We start from the raw sequence: 24,668 nt of genomic DNA, 5'->3' as shown, positions 1-24,668 counted from the left end.
CAAAATTCACCAGAACAGCATGAATGCATCAAAACCACATTGTCCAATGAAATCTGAAAGCTCTGGGGTTGTAACCACAGTAGCACACTTCGGATGCCGACGTATAACCTGCTGTAGTTTGGTCAACTGGAAATGATGTTTTGTTTACTGTACATTTGTGAGTCTATTCTTTTGCTCTCCATTGTTAGAAAACTTATTCAGGCTTTCTGTTGCTTGCTTCATGAAGGAGACATGAAGGACAGGAAGACAGGATGAAAGGAATATCTCATCCAACATACTCAAATCTATCAAGAGTATATCCGAGTTCATTGCCCATGCCAACACTTCCTGTGCATACACAATAGCCTTAATGGCTTCTTTCAGAGGAGAAATTTAAAAGCACAATCCTCTTCTCCCCTCAAAAGTTTTAGCCACTTATTCATCCAGTGTTTTCCAGTTTTAAATGGGTTATCTAAAGAAAACACAGGGACTAAAAAGGAAAAAAATATAATGTAGAATGAGTCACAAAAAAAGCCCAAAAAACCACAACCCCACAAGCCAAACTCTAACAAAAACCAGAATGACTTGAGAGGGGGTCTTTTAAATAAAATTGTACTAAGAAAACCTGAACAGGTCTTTTTAAAGCCTGGGTTACGTAATACCCCGTTAAACGCTGATGTGTCAGTGTTGACTTTGTACTTGATCTGTTTTGTGTAAATTACACATTAAGGCACCCTCGCCGTTCAGCTTAAATTCTCAAGGTGGCAACACTGAAAAAATTTAAGCATATGGAGAAGCTAAATATGAAGTTTCCCTACTGATGACCTACCCACCCTATCCTTAAAACAAGCTCATGTTAAACCATTCACAAAAATAAACACTGAAGTCACAGCTTTAAAATAGCACAAAACATCCAGTGTGTCTTGTGTGTTACCTAACCATGCCGGAGAGCTCTTGCCAGTTTACATCCCAGGCAATTTTTCAGCAAGAGACAGTGAGTAAAATGTAGAAGTTTGAATAAAAATTGAATTATAGAATTTGAATTAAATTTAGGAAAAAAAAATTAAATTTTTTTTAAAAAGTTAAAAATCCTGTGACTTCAGGACACCTCCTCTGTAGTGAACAGGAATGAAAGATGCATGATCAGGGCTCCTTCTGACCTCCTCATTTCCTGCGTTCCCAGTGGTCTCCTGCAATACAGCCTCTCCCTTGCCCTTGGCCAAGGGTGCACCTTAGTCCCACTCTCCACAGTTATGGATTCAAAGAAAACAGGGAAGGAATCCCACAAACCAGGAACGAGTCAGAGCCAGTGCTCTACAACATCCTGGTGCCAATGTCAGCACTGACAGCTGGAGGCAGAAGATGGACACGTGTCAACTTTCCAACAACAGCACGATGGATTTTATTAGCTCAGAAAGGTGCCTGAGCTGCCAGTTAAGCTAGCTGGCATTGCCAGGATGGTCATGAGGATACAGAAGAGGTAAGGGGTGTAACTCAAATATTTATTAATTGCTATCAAATCTCTTTTTTTTTTCCTTTATAACTAGCATATTTATCCTTAGACACGTACACACAACAAGAACAACTGCACAACTCCCTAAGAATGTAATCTACTAATACCCTTCAAACCTGACCAAGTGGGATAGAAGTTTTTTGCTCCATCAAGGTCCTCTATCTGCAGCTGTTCCACATGGCAAATTCCCATTTCAGTAAATTGGTGCTCTGCTCCCAGAACAGATGCAAAATCACTCTCACAATGAGAATATACAATGGAGCCTGATTCTAAGAACAAAGTACCATTTTAAGTCTTCATAATTCTGTATTCAAATGACTCTTTTTGACCGCAATGGGAATTCCATAACCCCAGTAAAAAATTATTTTTTTGCTAGTTAGAGGACAAGTAAGGTACATCAATATTGTATTTTTCTGTATGTGTACGTTCTGGCTGTTATTCCTGAGCACTGTTATAGGCTACAGACAGAAAAACACCTGCATCCCACTCATTACAGCACTGACCCTGACGAAGACACATTCAGTCTGTGACCAAGGTAGAGATACAGCATTTAAGGGTCAAATTTAAAGGTTTCTCTCCATTATTGACAAACATACCAGTATAGAAGTGATTCTGCACTGGTTGCTGCTTTCAATGTCGAAGGTCCTTACAAAACTAAACAAAGTGTTACAACTAATCACACGTTTAATTTTAAAATGTGTCCTGTTTTGCTATATGAACATTGTTGCCAGGTCTTTTGATGTTGCACCATTCAAAGTACCCACCATAAAACAGATGTTTAATTCCCAGAGAACGTGCCAGAGCCCAGGACTTGTACAAGTAACAAAAAGCCTCATACACACAGGAGCTAACAGCCTCACAGAGATACGGGTGCTTCCCTATGGAATGGTAATTACAAGGAAGGTGATGAAAGAATTCCACTCTGCTGGAAAGAATGCACAGTCAACATTCTGTTGAATTAACAGGGAAAAGCTTGGATGGAAAAGCTTCTAACTATTAGTCAGACTGCACTATCAGAATCACAGGAAATAAATGAGAATTTGGCAAAGGCAGACAATAGGAAGGATCCCGAAAGTCAAACAAACAAAAAGAATACAGCTCTTATATCTCCTGCAAATTTTTTAAAATGTAATCCATAGTTTACAAAACCAATCTGTTCAAAGAAATTAGCCACTATATTTACCAGCCAAATTAAAAATTCTCATATATATCCATTTTTCTCTGCTATTTCGAATAATTTTTGTTCAGTTTGAATATTCTGACACACAGAACACACTTAGATATTTGAGTGATATAACTCCCTTAACAGCTCATGACATTTCTAAGAAAGACTGAAAACCTCATCTGCTTTGAGAAAAAAAAATACTTGTGAAGTATAATGATGGAAGTAGAAAAAGACATCAATTTTCCACAATAAATGACTCATAATATTTAATTTAAGCATGCCATACAAAAACATAAAATAAAGAAGGGAAATGAATGATCACTGAACCATACACAACTGAATGGGAAAAATCACCAGTATTGTATAAAACAGTGAAAATCTTGGAAACATTCTTCTGATGATAAGCAGAATTTCATCAATCTTTAATAAATTTCCGTTTTCAAGCCAGGCACATGGGATTTTGTGACTTTTTTTTTTTCTACTTTTAGTGGGATTTAGCAGCTCAAGTCCCAAATCCTTCAGGAAATCTTCTGTCCTCGACACTTTTTATTATTTATGTTTGAGTTATCCATACATTTAGATGTTCAGATTAAAACTTAGGCATATGAGTGTCTTAGATACACCTTCTGTAGTCCATATACAGTATCTTAGGAGAAAATTAGATCACAAGTAGTCCAAAATGAAAACCTGTACTGCTGTTTAAAAGATTGCTTAAATAATTGGGAGTCTGGTGGGTGTGTTAAAATTCTCATCTTTAGGAAGATATTGCAGTATTCCTTCTGCATATTGCTCGTTTTTACTACCACTAAAGCTTAATAATAATAATAAAGTAGTAATAATAGTAATAATGAGTAATCTGGTTTTCTTTTCTGGTATTCTTTTCAATACATTCCAGATGGCCTTGCATAATAGCAGAAGTTCAGGAGTATAAAAAGGTACAACAGCTATATAACAGGTTCAGATGGGTATTACAGTCCATTTTATGTTTCAGTAATTAAACTTAAACCTAAACCAACTAGCCCTTCCTATCTCAATTAACAGTACATACAACTATTGTCAAATACTCTGCTTGGAGTACCCAAAATAAAGGAATGCTTCTGGTGTGTAGGGGAATATAGGACTCTTACATGTAAAAAACCCAACAAAATGAAACATTAATCCTCACATGTTTGTATAATTAGAAAATAGAATATTGAAGATTTTTCTTACCTATGAAAAGATCAAAATGTTGCTTCTCGTATTTTCATATTTCTATCTGTTATTATTACAGACTAGTAAGAAACCCACCAGCTGTGAGGGATGCAGTCGGATTGGAGAAGAAATTCCATTGCTTTCCACCATTCTACTCCTGAATGTTTATTTTTTCTTCCCTAATGCTTCCTCCCTCAGACAGAGGACTTTTTTGGAATTTCTTGGCAAATGACTTACCGGCAGTGTTTGTGGGATCCCGTTAAGGTTTCGATCACAAAGCATTCCCCTTCATTGAGACAATATGCAAGGTCCTTGTCTTTGCATGGCTTAAAGTGCTCAGATCGCTCCGTGGAATACGTCGTGGTGTCTGTGGAGGAAACAAGGAAAGGGAAGAAATGCTGTAAGGATAAATATTGGATATTCTTACAGTACATGTTAAATAAACGTGATCATACTGGTCTCAGTAACATCAAACACAGACTGAAAGAAATGGAAAGCACAGGGCATGCAAACTTCTGTGCGACCACAGTATTATTTGCAATCAGGTTTCTTAAAAGGCTTGCAAAAAATACCTGCAGAAAAACAAATTAGCCTGCAGCAAAGTTGTGGTATAATCTCAACTACTTCCAATTTCCAAAATTTCCCTTCTAAAATGAAAAGAAACCTACTTTGTATCCTGTAACAAGAACAATATTCTCATATCAACACTCCAAAACATGGTTTGAAATAAGACAGGAAATTTTTCCATTAAAAAAACAAGCAAAAGTAGATAATATAGTATCAACCCAAAAAACCCAAATAAAGCCTGCTACGATAAGAGGGAAAAAAAGCCAAATAGCCAATATCAATACTAATTTGATTCACCAGTCACAAAAACCAGCCTAAAACTTAAACACAAGCAATGTACCAGAGAGTGTGTCATTTCACATATATCATCTGTAGGTGTCTATAGGTCCCCCAAAACACAGTTAAAGGCTTGGTTACAGGAAGAACTGTTGGCTGCACCTTTGGAATATTTAGTTAGATAATTAGATTTGGAATAGGCTGACAGTATGTCAGGGTGAGCTATCATTCCTGTCTTCTAATAAATCTCTTTAACCTTTCCAATCCAGTTGGATTAATCAACAATAAAGTGAAATTTTCAGAGGAAGATGCCTGACTGACACATATTTTAATTTTCTTCACTAAGACAAGGTTTTTGTCTAATGAAGTGTGATTTTCAAAGTAGATTATGATTTCCACAGAGCCATGGTTCAGTCTTCATATTCAATCTTAATTCAAAAGGTTTAAATTCCTAACCACTTTGCAGGATCTGATATATATTGAAATAGTAAGAGAACATTTCATTGTATACCATACAGCCTGTCACAAAATGTTAAGCTGCCTGCTGTCAAAGGAAGGAAGCAGTGTTCAATAGATATAGAACCTTGCAAACTCAAAGTTATACAAACACTTTAACTTGCTTTTTGCTCATAACAAGGTAAATATCCACCAATTTTCAGCACCAGAGTTGAAAACCAAAACACTGAACTGCAAGACACCCATAACTACAGTTCTGCAAGAAAATTCAGATAATTCCAAAAATCTTTCAAAGTAACTTTTTTTTGTTCTCAGTATATTTTTAATAAAACACCACTACAAGTTTTCCTTATATAAAGACTAAATGACAAAAGATTAATAAAATAGATTTGAAAATAATAAGAAAATCCATGCCCTATTCTTTGTATGCAACACTTTTTTGTTTTTCCTCTCCAGAGAGAAAATATTGTAGTTCAGTGTTTTTAGCAGAGACAAAAAAAATCCTGGGAATAAACTCTTAACAGTCTTTCCTCAAATGTTTTCACAGATTCAGAACAAAAGGCCGTGCCATTGTCCCCCATAGCAGCACTTACAAAAAATTTGCAGGCTAGAAACTATGTTTTTAATGATTGCAAGCAAACCTTGAACTGAAATCTATCAAGCTGAATTTTGGAGACAATACAAGATGTTTATAGATGCAAACAGTAACTAGCAGCTCACTGTTGACATTTCAAGAATGATCAGCTTTTATGTAAAAAAAATATCTTCACATAGAAAAAAGGTAGCTCAGTTACTTTTTAAGGTCAGTTTTACCCAGTAGAACTTAAGTGACCATTTAAAACTTGATCAGGCAAAAAATAAATATATACCTGAGTAATCAGTTATATTGCTACCTCTTGGGGGTTTAGGAGCTCTCCTGGTTTGTTTTTTTTTTCTGTTAAAGGAATTTTCCCATACTTGTTGCTAGGAGGACAAATGGCTGGGTACTTAAGAAAAACAAAAGAGCTGGCAATGGGGTGGGACACATCTGGCTATTCTTTTGTTTCACCTGGGTGTGTGGGCAGTCAGTCTCCAGCATTTGGACAGAGAGGGAGGCTGCTTTTCTTCAGCTGCTTTTTTTTCCCTTCTGCTGGAAAAGCCCCGGGATCCCAAGCCCGTCTTCCCTGCCCCGCTGGGAGCCGGGCTGTGGCCACCCTGCCCCCGCCGTTGCTTCGAGCCTTCGCTGCGTTGTAGCCGTGCTCGCCCTGCCTGCCCAGACCTCTGGGGGGTTCCCTGTTTGGATGCATCACGTCTGCCACCCGGGATCTGTGCTCGTCCCTGCCGTTCCAGCCTGCTGTTCCCGAGGGTCCGGCTGGACACCGGGATCGGCTGCCCAGGGGTTTGTGAAGCTCCTTTGTTCCATCCCTTCCCGGGATCCCAGGGCACCGGTGCCGCGTGCTCCCCGAGCTCGCTCCGGAGCGCCCCCTGCAGCCGCGGGGGAACCATCGCACCTGCCCTGCTCACCGGGAGCCGCCAGCGCCCCTGCCGGCTGCGAGCGGAACTGCACCCGAGGGGAAAGGGCCCGACAGCCGAGAAGGCTGGCACTGGGTTTGTGATTGCTGTTACTGCCACAGTTATTGCTGTTTGTCTGACTGGTTATAGACATACAGATATATAATAGTAAAGAATTGTTATTCCTATTTCCCACATCTTTGCCTAAAAGCCCCTTGATTTCAAAATTATAATAACTTGGAGGGAAGGGGGGTCCCATCTGCCATTCCAAGGGGGGCTCCTGCCTTCCTTAGCAGACACCTGTCTTTCAAACCAAGACACTACCCCTTTAAAATAAGTAAAACTGAAGGTAACATTATTTGAAAGCACTTGTGATAATTACAAAAGGTAAGTAAAACTGTTTGATGAGCAGAAACGCAGCTTGATCCAGCTTTAGAGAACAGAACATTTGCATTTGTCAGCCTGCTCTGAAGAAACAATATGTGCAAATACCCTTATGAAGGCAGCTGCAACACACACCAAAGGAATCTGAGGTGTTCCCAAAGGACGAGAGCAAACCGAGGGAGATCGGCACCATCACAAAGCGTGGCTGAGGCATTGAAGCAATGAATTCTCAGAGCAAAGCTTTTGAAGTGCAGGATACTCCTACCATAATTAAATCAAGAATACCTTGTCAAGGTCAGCGTTTTAAAGTTTTAGTTTAAATATATCCTTTAGAAGTTTTGTTCTGCTTTATTTTAATTATTTCTCTGTTTAATATTAATCAACCCTTGTGTTTAATTTAAAAATAAGAGTAAGTTGCAATAGTTCATTTTTTCCACTTGGACACCATCTCAAGCTTTTTTTTTGTGTTTTGGGTCCTGTCCCTCTCCTTTCAAATTAAGTACGACAGTTGTAGGTAACAATGATGCTGGCAGCTCCTTATGGCAGCCTTGGACTGCACTCCTAATGTTGAAAAGTACTCAAGAATTGTTTGTTTTTTTTTTTTTTAATACATAGTATCATTAAAAGTCACTTTTCAATTAAAGCCTTTTCTGGTTTGGAAATATTTGTGCCAGTCTAAGCAGGTTGATGCATATGGACACTGTGTACAGCTAACCTGTGCACAGACCTCTGGGCTGCAGAGGTCAGGTATCTGAGCTCAAAAGGTCATTCAGCAACATCCTGAAGCTGTGTCACTGATATACCAGAGATCCCTAGAGCTGCTGGGTACTTTCTCCTGGAGATAACTCACATATCCTGTATGTGAGTTTCATAAAAGTTAGAATCCCACTGTTATTTTATGTTGCATTCATGATAGAACAAGCTCTGCTACAGCATCATTAAATATTGATAAAAACAAAACCTAAAAACTTGTTCTAAACATAACTACAGAAAGTACAAAACAACAGAAAACACTGTAGAGACTATAGAGTTTTCCGGATTCTTTTTCTAATAAATAATAAATCCTATTGTCTCTTGTTTTATTTTACTCCTAACCAAATACTGAATTGACTTTTCCATGGTGGAATTGTCCTTCATATCTTCAGAAGCCTGGTAAATAAACACCATTGTATTGTGATGTTTGACTTTTTTTATGATTTTTAAAATAATTAATAAAACCTAGGCACTCAAAAAAAAAATTAATAGTACCGCTCCTTAATTTATTTTTAGTCTTTGAATGTGGTAACAGTCCCAAATGTTTACAGGTAACAAAAGGGAATTTCTATTAAGCATTCAGATGCCCCTAAATTCAATGTGTATTCCTTAAGGTATTTTTTTAATTGCCATGTGTTCGGGTGTTTCATGAAAAAGGAGCAGGGGATATTCATTTCTGTTGGAATCTTTCCATCTAAGTTGGAATCCAGGCACTCTTGTTATTATTTTTCTTGCCTTACTATGTCAGCAAAGGTTTATGCATGATCCCCATACTTCAGAAATGGATCTCTCATTGCCAATCCTCAGTTACCATTTAATCAAATGAATCAGAATTCCATTCACATTTCAAAGGAAGGCTTCAAGACCTTTTATTTATGAGCATAGAGTTGGTTTTTAAAAAAATGTAGCCTTTGGGACTGTTGAAAAAATCAGTAGGAAGTTTGCAGATATTATTTTATTTTGTTTAGGTCTAAAACAGTCAAAAAAAGTGTTAGTGAATTTGCATTCTTGTCTCATTAATAAAATTCATCGTATTTATGCCAGTACAGGATGGCTCTTGATAGCTAATTTTTGAGTGATCTTCAAGGCATGATGTGTTTACTAGAAATACTATTTGCTCCTTCAAGGCTACCACTCTCAGTGTTTCCAATACTATGCCCTGATAAACCTGTAACTGCCAAGGGAAAATGCAGGAAAAGAAAGAAAGCAAGATTTAAAATATCCTGGGAAACAGCAGCATTCATGGCAGCTGCTTCTGCACAGATTGCAGCAGCAGCCATTCCCATCTATCACATCTGTCCTGCAGCATTCCAGCTTCAGAAGCAGATTTTACTGGTTACATCTCAAACAAATCAAGTTTCGTGTGTTAGCTTTAAATGATACCCACACTGCACGGCCCTCACTGTAAACATTTTTTCCAGGCAGACAACATTATCTGCTGTAGGGAGAAAAATGACCCAGGAGAACAAGAGATGGGGAAAGGCCTTGTATAACTTTTGTGACCTCACTAGCAGACAGGCACCCAAACTTCGCAACTACAGTCATTGACACAGGTACGGCAAAAGCTTGGTGCATCACCACCAAGAATATTAGGACAGTTCATTTTAACACCAGAGCTTGCACAATGAAAGGCTTTTTAAAAATGCAGCATATTTTGACTACCACTGGGCATTAGCAGCTTTACAGATTCAGTATCAACATGCAAACTGGCTTTTCCTTTACCTTTTTATCCATGAACAACTGATCATTTCCCAGAGAACCATTACTTACTGAGGCACCAAAAAAGCAAGACGCTTATTTTAAATCCCTGATCCCATTTCTACATGCACTACAAAAAATAAGCCAGATACAAGCAACTGAATTTCCTCTGCCAATACAACTCCAGTTATCAAAAAAAAAAACCTTCTCAAAAAAAAACCCCAACATTTTTTACAATATATTCTTGTATCATTACTTCATTCTGTGAAAAAGGCAACATAAAAGGTCAGTTAATAGGGGTAGCACATAGGGAGTTAAATTTTGTGTTCAGTGAAGTCAATGGCAAAATATTTACAATGGTTCAGTATAACCAGGGTTCCCTGAAGTTCCTATAGTGTCATCTAGTGCTTCTCTCTTGGTATCTCAGAATTATGTGTCGTAGCCCTAACTAGAAAGAACCTTGCCCAAAAGTCGAAACTTGCACACAGAACAGTTTATATGTGATATTGTTTATTCACTTACTGAACCTTAAAAAACATAGAATCTAAAGTTTTTATTCCTGTTTTTAGAAGTGTCATGGTTTAAGAATGGTATTCCCCATTAGTTTATTGCTTCCCTATTCCCTCTCCAGTTCGAAACACAAAAGGCAAGGATCACCGCTCCAGATAAGAACAATTCACTGGAAACAGCAATGAGAAAAGAAAGGGAACAGTAGCAACAACAATCCTGATAACAAAAGCATACAAAGAGAGGGCGATTTACGTGTGAAATGTTCGCCAAGCCCAGGACAAAGAAAAACAAGGAGGTGACACCCTCTACCCACCAGGATTGCCCCTGACTGGAAACACACACCTTCATTCTCAGAAGTGAGACAGTCCCTCCCTTTCCCGGCCCCTGGCAAACAAGAGGTGGGCAGGGGAAGAAGATACCAAGTCTTAGCAAGATACTCATTAAGGGAGAAGGAAAGGGAAACACAAATATTTAGCGTTTGCTATGATTTAGCCTTAGCTGATGGTAACTCTTTCTTAAGTTGTTGATATTTGCAAAGAAAATATTCCAGACGTAGCCATTTTTAATGCAAAGCAGAGATCTTGCTTTGTCAGTGCTACCTGAACAATAGCTGGCATTAGCCACGGGCCTGCTGGAATAATTAAATTTTAAAATTCTAGTAATAAATGACTAAAAAAAAAAACTTCATATTTTTTATAATAATAACAGGCTTCTTGTTCTGAACTTACTTGAACTCTTTTGCATATATTTATATATTATTAAAACCAAAAGCTTAATTATAAATAGGAAAAGTATTTTTTTGCATTTAGAGAGGCAGTTTTGTATAAACAAGCAATGGAGTTCTGGATGCTGATTATTCAAAGAGCTACCCCTTAGCCATTTTTGTGCCAGAGAAAATTTTATTTAATCTAATAACACTTTAGAAGCTTTGCTGGCATCATGATATAAAACAAAGTTGTGCTGCAGATATGGGACCCGTTGGAGCTTTTCTATCACCCTTCAGGTTCAAATGAACAAATCGGTTTAATTTAGCAACAAATTGACAACACAGCCAACACATCAAAACAATGTCATTTACACCAGTTGGCTTCCCAGTCAGACTGAGGGGGAGCTGGAATTGTTACCAGAGACAGCCCCAATGTCTTTGCATTTCATTCTGAGGATTACATAAGCTCATGTGATGTTACCTTAACCAGCACATTCCTGTGAAACACTTCTCTGCCGGTACAAACCACCACATCCTCAAACAGACTGCTTTTCTTCCATCTCATCAGAGCACAGTAGCACATGCACAACTGTAGAGAAAACACAGCTCAAGCTCCAGAAGAAGAAATTACAGGCAGTCATCTCTCCAAAAATCACACATGTTCCCTTGTCAGCAACTCCTAAATTAATTCTTTAAGTGTGACCTTGTTGTTCATATTTTCTAAATGTTTCAGCAGTTTGAAATCACAATACACAAGTATAAATACATATCTTGAAAAACATATGGAATGATTTTCAAGTTTTGAGTGCATTCTTAGCAAATATCATGGGTCATTTACTTGATGCAAAAAACTCTGAAATATAAAATTATCCCTTTACTTTCATGATTTCAGAAACAAAAAAAACTCAAACTAACCAAGCATTACTTCTAAAAAGAATTACAAAAATATGCCCACCTAATGCTTTCTCACAACAAACTCAAAAACGGAAAACGAAATAATGCCAGTATCACTTTGAAATGTAATATCTGATCACATCTGTCAGAACTTAAATACTGAACCCTAAACACCACTGAAATTCATCTCTGTATGGGCAATTTGCACATCAGAGGCTGCATTCTCCTGTGCTGCTCGAACTGAAACCAGTGAAAGCTGAACAAATGGGAAATGACTCAGGAGAGAGCCCTGTGAGACACAAAAGGCCAGAGTCTTTCAGAAGTTCGGTGTCTGAGAGCCAAAGAAACAGGAGTGACTAAGACTAAAAGGTTTTAGCATTCGAAGTGAAGAATTACTCTGAAATTGAGGTATGACAGTTCTGATGGCCTCTCTGGGTGCAGAGTGCTTTTGTCAATCAGACATGTATTCAGTTATCCTTCAGTAGGACTTACTAATTGATCTAAAAGAAACTAATAGAGGAAATCCGTGAAAAAGCAGCATACTAGAGATTGTGCTAGAAGTGGCTCCATTGGAGTTTCTCTGTTCTTTGACCCCTGCAGTCCCTCCCATCCCAGCAAAACCAAAAGCCCTTGAGACTGGGTGGCACCACTGCACCAAAAAGGGACACTCTTTTGGGGATGTGAAAATAGCTCTGGTAAATAATCTCCAATAGATGGAGAAACTGAAATACTGTTAAATTAAGTGACTTTGCAGCATAAAAGCAAAGTAGTCAATAATTTAAAAAATAGTAAAAAAATATAGACTTCAAGAGGTGAAAGGAAACTTGGAGGGGGGGACACCCCAAAACAGAACAATTCTGTGTAGGTTAAAGGATGCTAGAAGAAAGCAAATGTAGCGCACATCTGTGATGTCTGCAATCACCAGCACTCTGAAATTAAAAAAATCCACCTCACATGAAATCTAGTGAATCAAATCAAGAAGAAGAAAATACAAAAAATTAAACGACCTAAATAATTCAGTATTGCTACAACATGAGTTTAAAAGTGGTGTTACAATTATTGTAACATGTAGTAAAAGACCCAATTAACAGTCGTCCAAATCTTTTTCTTTCTTAGATCACAGCTCTCTTCTTTCTGCCTGTGAAACATTGTGTGGAGGTGGGAGTTCAGATGCAAGGACCAGAGGAGAGTAAGGGAACAATAGAAACCTTAGATCTTGAAGGCAAATATTTCTGTTTAGAGCACACAGGGGCTTCAGCTTGCCCAGCTCTTGCTAAAGAAAGAAATGCTAGAATTGATACAGAAAGCCTCATCACTAATGGTAGCTGGTGAGTGTCCTCGCAGAGCAGCAACACTTTGTCAATCACAGATCTATAACAATCTGTATTTGCACATCTTTACATGCTGTGGTATAGGAAAGTTCTTCTGGAAACTGGAAAGAGTTTTGTGTGATTTTACACATTTTTATAGTAAGGAGTAGCAAAGGGAAAACACAGGCCTATGGCTCCAGAGGGCAGGGGCACTGGTGAATAACAGTGCTGACAAGGCTGAGCTGCCTGGGCCTGATCTATGCTCTAAGGTTTATAAGTTTTCCTGGATCATTTACCTTTTCCTTACATTTGTACAGGAACTACCCAGCACTGTGTTTTCAACATTTAATAAATCACTTCCTATAGTCACCCTCAAGGTACTGTAGGCTTAGAGAGAGGTATCTACTGGAATAAAAGAACTATTCTAGTTATATTGGGGAAACACTCAACGTTTTAATGTAAAAATACTAATTATCAGGAAGCTATGAGTAGGTTGTTTGACTGGCAGTGATGCTCTTTCTCCCAAGAATTGAAATAGGTCAAACAATACATTGAATAGAAGAAGGGAAATAAGAAAAGCTATTTTAACTCTAAGCTTGTTCATATTTCCAAGGCACGCAATCTAAAATTTATTCATTACTTCATTTATAATTCTGACATCCTTGTTGTGTGGACATGCAAAGTCAGGCTATGAAACTTTAACGTTACTCTCCACATTTCCTTCCATAAAGAAACTTGTATATTCTAAATTACGCCTTATTTTTTAAATCTCTTTTCCTCACTTTATTTCTTTGAAATCAGTCCTCCAGAACAGAAAGGGGATGGGCATGAGAAAGTAAAGTATCTTTGCAACAGTTCCCTCATCCTGCACTGCTCTATCCTTATGCATGGATTACCTCACAAGATTCCTCTTGTTCTCCTCAGGTAAGGAGAATAATTTTCTATCTGTTTTTGACATGGCACTGTCAGAAATTCACACACTGCAAACCATCTTGTCTTTGCTGCCAGCACACAACAACAAACTGCTCAGCTTTATTGGCCAGCATTTTCCAATGCCACTAATTAGGTAAATCACACATAGCTTTTTAATTTACACACGCACTGCTTCAGCACAGCCAAGAGTCAGTGAACTGTGGTAAGGAAGAGCCAGATAATGAGGTTCTCAGTGGGCTACTACAGCTTCAGAAATCAGACTGCAGTCAACAAAACCCAAGTTAGGGCTGAGTTTGACCAGAGATCTAATCTAATCTAATATCCTAACATCTCTACAAATATTCTGGAATATTTCACAGAATAATAGAAACATGATTTTTTTCTATTTCATGAATCCTTGGCCTTCGACTCACATTCAAGTCATATTTAGTTGCATCCCCCCAATCTTCAATTTAACACAAAATTATGAGTTCAACGTCCATGATACAAATCTAAGTTATTGCCTATTAAGTGAAACAGATTTTCTGCTGAATTCCCAGCAGAATCTGGGAATCCCAGAGACTGTTATGTTGGTACAAAATAAGTTTAAAAAGTTGAAACTTCTTGGCTGGCTGTTTATTATTAAAGAACCCACAGCCTTAGTGCAATAAACCAGAATACAAATTCTTGCTAACGGTAAACAAAAGAACAAAAGGAAGAAAATACACAGAGTTTGGAACTATAAGGAAAGATGCCTTCATGAAGACAGAGTATAATGCACTCTGAAATTTCTCTTGGGAACATTGCCATTACAGGCAATATTCTGCTGGGGCTCCTGTTTTTCACTTCAGTCTCCACAAGCCAAAACACTGTAAAGTTGTATCTGGAAGCACATAAATGCTCCTACATCCAATGCGCTCTACAGTTCTAATTTTATAACCTGTCACCCTACTTACCCTGAGCGAAGTATCATAGGGTCCTCAGATGTTACCAACTAAGTGCTTGATTATCGAGTTTCAAGAGATGTAATTACTAGTTAAAATCTGCATTTCCCACTGCAGTCCATTTAATTCATTAATTTTAAGGCTAAATTAAAAGTTAATATATATTTTCTTCCTATGCTGGAGGTGGTTTAGAGCACGGCTGACTGGCAGGTAAGGGAAACATGCACACAGCTCTTTTTGATAATGCTACTGAGAAGATTATGAAGCATCAGAAACTTAATTAACACCAAAGCTAGCCACCAAAAGGAAGTCTGACCTATTTGCCTACCACTTTAAGAATCTCTACAGCAGCTATATCCTCCCATAACCATCAAGAGAGTACACATAATTCAGTCTTTTAATGGTGGCAACAAGCTAATAAATAAGCTATTGTCCCTCTTCTCTACATCTTTCAAGTTCTGCTAACTCCTCATGAGACCTGAGCACAAGAAGCACACAAGCCACTCAAGCCTTAGCATCTGCATTTATTCAGTGACTTATGAAGAAATCTAACACTCCACCATCTACTCCTTTTCTGATAATTCCCTCCTTGTTGCATACACAGAGCCTACAGCATTGCATACACACATCAAGGCAAAAGCAGCACTGACTGCTGCCGAGTTCTGGTTACCACCTGGTTACTACAGAACTTATCTTTCACTGCCAGGCACCTGTGGGCTGAGACTGGCAGCCTGAGGTGCATCTCACCAGTAATTCCAGCTGCCAGAGTTTCTGGGGTTATGGGTATTTCTGGCCATTGTATCATTCATCCTTAATCATTTTTGAGCGACTGAAGCATTACTGCAGGCGAGCAGAGTGCTGTGCAGCAAACATACTCTGCTTTTTTCTGTAGAATCCGCCTGTTTTGGTGTGAGTTATGGCTTTTTGGTTTTACATAACTGAATCAGGCTTTACAGTGCATCATTCAATAAAATAATTGTGAAAGCTATGATTAAAAACACTCCAGTAAATACTTAACTCCACTGAAGATCATGAAGAAAAAAATATGTCCCTGAGAATTAGGACTAACTAGGATTTTGAAGCTCCCCAAACCACTCAGGTTAATTTTTTATTCGTTAATGACGAAACAGATTTTGTAGGTCTTATCCTTTGCCTTTCCAGCTTAAAATTTTTTTTAGGAAAATTATCATATATTCTTTTTAATTAGAGCTTACAAAAAAACCAAACCAACAAACAAACAGAAAAAACCACACAGAAAAACCTACCAACCCTCTAATTTTATGTACCTGAGCAAGCAGTGCAACTGAGGGACAAATAAATTCAATGGTCAGTTTTCCCCTCCAGTGCTGCACAAACTCACAAAATACAAGGTCTGCAGGGTGGGCTTCTAGCAGTGTAAATTCCATCACTACACAAACCTCAATCTTTGCTCACACTTCAAGTTACAACAAAAACAGCATGACAGAACAAAGCCACCACTACTTGAATGTCAAAAAGGATAAAGGCGATGTTAAAATATAGCATCAACAAATCTGCACGGTAGCAACACTTTATGATATTCACTATTTTCCCCGATTTTGTGTTAGGAAAGGAGAAGAATGAAACATCTGTAGCAGCCTTTCTTCTTCCTCTGAGAAGCATTAAGATGCGTTCTCACCCTTCAGTCCTCTCTACTCCACAATTAATTGGTTTAGATAATACAGACTAAGCACAATTGTAGCATTCATCTTACAACAAAACTAGCCTTGAAATAGAAAACAGAATTATTCCTTAGCTTTCCTACACTCCTGAATCAAATCCATGTTCACCTAGGTTATCTATCAGTGTTAGCTAGCAGAGAACATGAAATTTCACATACTGAAGTTGCATCCTTGTTTCATTACTCAGATTAAGTATATAATTGAAACTGAAATATCTCCTACCTTTACCCATGAGAAATTTGGGCAATATCACAAGCACTTTGTGTCTCACTGTACCAGTTAGATGGTCTCAAAGCAGTCAGCTTTGAGCTGCTAAACAAAACAGCTTGAGATTCAACAAATCAGCAGTGTTGGCATCTGATATAGCTCAAGTAAGGGGGAGGAGAGTCATTGTGAGATGTCACTGACAACTTCATTTCCACTTCTGTGCAAATTAAATGTAGGCTGGGGCAGAGAAATGGAACATAATTAGACTTAAAAAGTAGGACTGCAGGCTCTGGTTGACTGAAGATACCAGTACAGGAAAGAAAAAGGCAATTAAACCAGTAGTTTAACTCACAAACTGCAGCATTAATAATCCTAATAGAACTACAAAACAACAGCCACAAAAGTCCAGTTCTGGAAATGCAACACTGAGCACCTCCAATGGTAGCCTAATTCCATTATAAAATCTCTCCACTGGAAAATGCATCATATACACTGCTCTAGTGCCACCCCATTGTAGAAAAACATATATACAAGCAACAGATGTGATCACTGAAATATGAGAATACAGTTAATGAGCAATTAACAACTGGGTGAGAAAAGATAACAGGAAAACTACATTATCTTCTTTTGATGGCTTCTAATTTTAAAGCTGATATACACAACAACTGGATAACTGTTCTAACTTATACCACTTACACATCTTTCAACCTGCTAACCAGAATAATAAGCACTGTATTTCACGATCATTATTGTGTTAGGCCATTTTTAATGACATTTTATAACTAGTAGGAGATTTATTGTCTAATCAGAAGCTGCCCACTAGGCAGCAAACTTATCACTGCTGCAGCTGCCTCTGAATTTGTCATGTTACAAAGCTGACTCAGACAGCTATTTTGTGCCAGAAGATCCTTGGCAGCAGCAGCAAAAATCCTAGTAATATCCTCTGGAAAGCACAACTGCTACTCTTGGAAGGGTGGAAAAGACCAAGAAAAAAAAAAAAAAATCAGCTGATAAATCAGATAAGCTAGTTTCAAAATGCTTCAGTAATCATTGTCGGAAGTTCACAGAAGATTAACCCTATCACTAATCAATTTTTCTAACAGCATCCCATTTCAGGTTTGTGCACAGAAGTACAGACAGAAATACTCTTTACAGTATTTTGCTCCCTCCTCTTCCAGAGACTGGTTAACTTTTAACTTTGTTTCTTCAGTCATGTTGCTTTTTACATTATTTTCATGTAATGTTGCCCAGGTCACACAAATATATACACATATACTTAAATATGCAAGGTTTCAAATAATGGGTAAAGTGGATTCAAACAGTGGTTCTTGACACAACAGTTCACCCAGTGTATCCAGGCTCAAGTTCAGTGCTTAACTGAGAGAGCCCACACACAACTGTCCACTCTCATCAAGATATGTTTGCTTCTTAGCCATTCCTAATAATTTCCTTTACGTCCTACCCTACTGTTCTCCTAAGCAAATCTTCCCAGAGCAAAGATTGCATTAGTGGTGCAAGTTCTGACCAAGGATACCAGGAAAGGGTGTGAAACGAGACCCTGAATGAAATAAAGAAAGGAATGATAAATCAGACAGGTGCTAAAGCATAATTTCTCCAAATATAAATTATATAAGCTAGCAGGTTGTAAAAGGGTCAAAAAATACAAGGCAGGAGAATGAAAGTGAAAAACACAACTAACAAACAAAAATGCTGGAAATTCAGGATGTCAAGGAAACCCAACAAAACCCTGCTCACACAAACAGCTAAGGGTCCCTTCAGGAAAGAAACACTGAGCATTACAAAAAAACCCTTAATGGCTCCATGCAAGCCTACATTTTACATAGCTGAGACATAACTTGGATGAACTCAAGGCTGAAGAAATATCATTCATTAAACAGTGGGGTATGTTAAGTTCGTAAACAGCAGGTGTGTAGTTAATAATCCAATATTTTTTTACATATTTTATCCATGCATTTCACAAATCAATTGAAACTTTTACTTAATCTGCTTTAAACTGGGGTATAAGCATACCACTGCTTCTTCTCCAAACAGACCAATATTAAACCAAGGTTACTGACACCACTTCTTAGAAAGGGGAAAGTCCTTAACATCTCACCAAACATCTAAGCCCGGTTTGGAAGTACCCATTCAGATTGAAATTGCAAGGTTTTGAAACTGGGATTTTTTTTTCCCTTTAAAACAGTTATTTTTACATCGTTTCAGTTTTCAATTTGTTTTTGCCAACAGTAAATTTAGACTGACTGCTCTAAGAAGCAGTGGAAAATGTGTGATGGTTTGGACCTAATTAAAACCTGAGCAAAAGCATGGAAAACTTGGGGGCAGGAGAAAGCACACAATCAATTCTCTACCATGCAGAGAAAGTGGAAATCTTTGGCTTCAGTTGTGGTTAGGCTGAACTAGCCATCTTTAGCACAGGGAAAAGCTTCATAAATGAAAAGGTTATTTAAACAGATCCCATGCCAGCCCCCTTGAACAGGCACTGGCATGTAAAAGAAAGACATACACCCACATCTAGAAGAAGGAGAGAGTCAGAATTTCTTTCCTTAAAGCTAATCTCATTTTTGCTGCAACAGCCTCTGTGGGGCACTGGAGGTTGGAGTGAGCTAGAACAAGCTAGAACAATTTTCAGACTATCTAATTTGCATAAGCAATAAGGTTGGCATCTGGTGGCTCTAAAAATAAATATAATTGAAAAAAACCCCAGTCCTGAGATGATGGAATTAATGTTTCACATCCCTTTTGGCAGCTTGTATCTCCCCATTTGCCAGCTACTCTATTTTCTTGCTATTTTCTCCAGTTGAGTATGCTTTATGGTTATTCAGAAGATTTATGTATTTTCTTATGCTACTGCCTTAGTAATGTCAAACACGCAAGATGATACTTTCTGCTAGCTAATTCTCTTCCCAGTAGATGACAAGGACTTCAAAGACAGAATGAACATCTTGAGTCTTTATTATCCAACTTCCCACTTGTGCATACACTGCATGGAGAGTTTGTTTGAGGTGGCAACTTGATAGCAAAGCAAGGCACAGAGCACATCAGTTCTGCACACCTTGTCACTGAAGATGAGCTGCTGGAGTTCAACATCAAACAAAGGTAGCAGCATGCTCTGCCACACACTTAATCATAAGGCTGGCAGACTTATCTCTGAGCACACATGAGGTATGGATATTGCTGAAAACCTCGGCATGTTTTAGGGGTACATCAAAGTTCAAATCAGAAGGAAGTGGCTTTTGAGTACCGAGATCAATACCACCACCTGAACTGTTAGAAAAGAAAAACTTACAGAATCACCACAAGCCAGTGTGGAAGCAAATCAGGACTTTCAGACATCCACGGTGGCTGGATAAAGTCTCAGATGGTATCAGAAAAGCCCACAGACCTGTTCCATACACCATGGCTACTTAGATTAATATCTGAATTGTGCTAATATTTAGGATGTCCCAAGGAACAATACATGTCCCCAAATCCATGCGTTGTATCCATAATTATCATAACACGGCCAATCAGTGCTGCTAATGATTGCTTCAGAAAATAAATAGATCACTGATGCTGTGTTTTTCCATGCCAAGACAATTGCAGATGCATCATGAGGCCGTGGGTCTGAGAAATCTCACTTCACACATCACATCTCAGAGCCTGCAGTGCCCTTCCACATGCAGCAGTGCAGTGTACCCACTTCGGGTGATTTTCCTGGGCTCTCATTTCATCACAGCATTATCAAACAGATGCAAGATTTCTGAGGAGTGTGAACAACCAGACAAACAGCTGAGAGCTTGTACATTTATAAAACTTTGGCTGAAACTCAGCCTTCCAACAGCTGCAGCCATGTTCATGACATTTTGAAAAAAACTGAACTTCACTCCTACGAAGATTTTGCTTTTGCGTGCAACTTTTTGCTGCCCTATTTTAGGACTCAGGAAGGACTCCACACTTCACATCTCTCTCTCTCTCAGGGTAAAGCTTAATTTTTAATGAATTGTAATTAAGAACTGAAGCCCCACCCTCTGTCCACCCCCGCACAGTTTATAACTCCAGCAACCATCTCTTCTATTCCCTTCCCTCCCTCTTCAGCACTGGAGGCAGAATGTACAGAGAGCAGGACCCTCCCATCTCTTCACAGAATTAGACAGATGAATACACTGGGAGCACATCAGGAAGCAATTCAGATTACGGCATTATTTCAAAAGCTGTGTACTTTGAACATTCCTTGAAATGTCAGAAGAAATCTGAGGATCTGTATTTTTTTTCAGCTTTCATATCTGGGACACATTTTACATAGGGAGAACTTTCAAGGGTTGAGGGTTTAATGTTCTGAGGTATCCTAAAAATCAGAGTATAGCAGAAACCAGGACAGAATCTGCCCTAAAACCAAGAACAGTTAGAAGTCTCACTTTGTAGATGCTAATATTCTCCATATTGCTGTGAGCTATATTTGATATTATTTGTCTAGCATCAGAGATATGCAGAGTACTTCACAAAAATGCAGGAAATGGAGATTTACTCCTAGGAAATTTGTCTCCTGAGTTTTAAGAAAAAACACATCATGTAAAGGGTCACAAACTGGAGCAGTAAGGTAACCTTCCCCTCTGATTGTTATTCAAGTTGCCCTTACAGATGGCTTTGAATAAAGGCTTTACGGCGGAAGAATTAGATATGCAGTCACTGCAAACATCTAAGCTTTTAGCACATGCTCATAATTATGACATAGCAATGATTTTGAGAAAACTAACACCACCAAAACAAACAACAGCTTCCCCCCATGCCCCCTTATTTTTTCCAGCAGAACCACAAAAGAAGGACCTTTAAACTTCTCCCCCTCCTCAGTTTTTAATTCCACTGTTTCCATACTGCTTTGATCTGGGCTTGCTGACAGACATGCACTTCCCAATCCCATTCTGAACTGGGTGTCTAATTTTGCAGATACACTTCATTGCTTTACATTCATTACTGAGTCTCCTCCTCGTGTAATTATGGTACACAGGATTCTGTACAGACACAGGCACTGTTTAGTTTCACCAGGACAGAGGCCAGAGCTAATAATACACATGGGATCTTGGCTGCAGTGAGAAAATTGAGACTGATGGGCGCTCCTATCTGCGTCTGATTGTTTATGGAACCAGGCAGGTGCCACCAGGGATAACTTTTGATGAGTGTGTGCAGGCTTTGTGCTTGGTAAAATGAAGTCATTAATCTGATAATCTCATAATTCACCTGGTTTTAAATCAAAATTCAGTCCTGTACATGTATGTATGCATGTGGCTACATACATGCACTCTGGCTGGCTTGTTTATAAATGTATCAGTTGTTTGGTGTAAGATTTATGGGGTGGATAGCTGACAAACAACTTTGGCATCTCATTTCAGTTTTATCTGGGGAGAGGCTATAACATGAAAAAGACTAAGAAATTATTCTGTGCTTCAGCAAGTATCTTAAAACTCTAATATACAACACCTCCCTCCCCCTGGAGGTTCGGGTACCTCTGGCAACATTGGTATTTCAACACGTACGAGTTCACTCTGACAGAGGCACTAGAAGAAACAGTAGAGCTACTTCATTATTTTCAAACCCAGCAATAAACATGGGATGTTAAAGGCTTCAGCACATTAGTTACTAATCTTAAATCTTTTTAATGATACGAAACATTTTAAGATCCACTGTTTGTCACAGATAGAATATTCTCTGTGTTTACTTACTATGATCTAAAGTATCATATTCAAGCAGTGTTTATAAAAGACTGTTGCTAGCAGTTAGGATTCTTGACTTTTTCCAGTTTAACTAAAGGAGGCAAACCTTCCCTAGGTTAGCACTACAGAAAGTTTTATTCCAGTAGATGCAAATTTCTTTAGATATTCAGTGGGGAAAAAGCATTTTGAATAAATCTCTGTACCAAACCAGCTCTTTGGCCTCATTGACTGATACACTACAGGACTATGAAAGGAATGGAAAACACACAAAGTGAAAAAATCCCTCTATTCAGCCCAAGTCCATTTAGAAATCATGAATATTAATACCATAGTGGTTCTGCCTTCTCCATCATCACTTTGCCCCAGTTCTATGGAGAGCCTTCAAAACAGTAAAGACAGAATTTGATCTTTGAACACATCTTTTACAGACACTGCTATCTCTCCAAGCTCGAAAGTAAACTTCCATCTCAAAGGCATACAAAAATCCCCACAAAGAGGCCCGCAATGCAGGGGGTGGGGGAGAAGAAAGTGCAGCCTATTTTGGAAGAGCAGCTTTTCAAAAGTGCCCTCTTTGTTCAAAGAGGATCACTTTTGAACAGGCATAGCACTGACAGTGGCTTCTGGCAAACCTCAGCACAAGTAATATGAAATCACAACAAGAAGTAGTTGTCTGGAGCTTTTTTCCGCTTTCTTCAAGAAAGTACACAGAGACAAACCTTGTCCTGACAAAAAGTAATCTAAATCAAAATAAAGAGGAGAAAACTATCATTATTAACCTGCAAGAGAAATTCAAGTAAGCCACAGGGAAACGAAGTGATCCACTGGATGGGATACACAGTGTTTACAGTAGAGCCAGGAAATAAACCAAGGGTGCTTGAACTGTACTACATCCACTGCCTCAAATTTAATTTTCATTTTGACCAATGCTTTCACAAATGAGGATGTGCACCCAAAACACCAGACTTAGATGTAGTTAGAAGCTTATAAAGTGCAAATGTAATGAATCAGCTATTTCATTCTAAATCACAAAGTCACAGAATCCAAGTTGGAAGGGACCTTGGGAGGTTAGCTAGTCCAGCATCTCTCTCAAAGCTGGGTCAAATACTGAATTTAGATTGGGTTGTTCAAGGCTTTGTGTTGAAAAGCCTAGAAAACCTCCAAGGACCTGTGTATTCAATATGAAATTGAAATGAAGTATGTCAGGGTTTTGAAAATATCCTGAAGAGATATCCTGTCACTCACCTTTTGAAGAAAGCAGGCATAATAATTCTGATCATAAATAATGCTATTTCATATTACCTCTTTAAAATACTTGACCTGGCTTAGGTGTGCAGCAGAGGCCAAAAAGGCAACACAGAACTTCAAATTGTAAATCCAACCTGTCCTCAGCTCTGACTTTTTTTTTTAAATTTGAATTTAATGTAATGACAAACAGTGTTTACAATACAAAAACAACCACACACACTCCAACCAAAAAGGTTCAAACCAGCCTGCTCTTCAACAGGGACAGATGCTGTAAGTGTGCACGTGAGCACCCCTCATCCTGTTATGTCCCAAAACCACCTTAGGATACTCATACAACATAAGGTTTTCCAACCATTCCATTTGGAAGCATCTGGAAAAGCAACTAGGCAAAATAATAACTAGGGTGCAGGGTACTGAAAGGAAACTACTACGAATTAATAGTTTATTTAACTCAAAATATTTTAGCCTATCTATGCTCATTTAATATATTTGAGATGATGTACTTTGTAATGTTTTGTGAGGCAAAGTTTTCCTACTACATGACCTGCATCCATATCCTTTCTTCCCTTCTATTAATTTTTTTTTTTTAATTAAATCAGTATTTTAAGAAAATTCTTTTCCAAGAAGTATAGTCTTGAAATAACTCACTCTAATGATAGCGGACTGTAAATCTTAAAACAAATGACACATTTATTTCTGAGAACACTCTCTAGCAATCATTGTCATTTATGTCTTTTAAAGAGCACATGATGTTGCCTGTGTAAACATTATTTTTCTTCCCCTGATTGGTTGCAATAAAGTAATTTTTCCAGGCAGAACATTTGAATTACCATATATTGAAAAGCAGAATGTCTTATACACATCTGGTTTGGATTTGTGAAGTGGCTTGATGTTCATATACTTTCAGCTGTGTGGAATAAAATAGTGTTGATGAAGCAGTAAATATTTTTTTATTGAACACAAAGATGAATTCTGAGAACAGTCCACTGTTAATTACTACAGGTACTCTGCCAAATATTTACTTCGAAAATCGTCAACAAACCAAGCTAACAAAGCAGA

The 24,668-nt window shown here is 38.2% G+C and overlaps 1 protein-coding gene across 1 annotated transcript in view; it reads right to left on the bottom strand.

Annotated features, from left to right (window-relative positions):
• The window catches only part of NRG3 (neuregulin 3), a 368,969-nt gene that overhangs the window by 222,630 nt on the left and 121,671 nt on the right, over positions 1 to 24,668 (bottom strand). Inside the window, exon 2 of the mRNA XM_039553975.1 lies at positions 4,086 to 4,215. Within this exon, the coding sequence (XP_039409909.1) occupies positions 4,086 to 4,215 (130 nt within the window). The remainder of the gene's footprint in view (positions 1 to 4,085; positions 4,216 to 24,668) is intronic.

Source organism: Corvus cornix, chromosome 6 (assembly GCF_000738735.6).
Source record: "Corvus cornix cornix isolate S_Up_H32 chromosome 6, ASM73873v5, whole genome shotgun sequence".
Classification (NCBI taxonomy): domain Eukaryota; kingdom Metazoa; phylum Chordata; class Aves; order Passeriformes; family Corvidae; genus Corvus; species Corvus cornix.
This window is presented reverse-complemented; position numbering and strand designations above follow the sequence as displayed.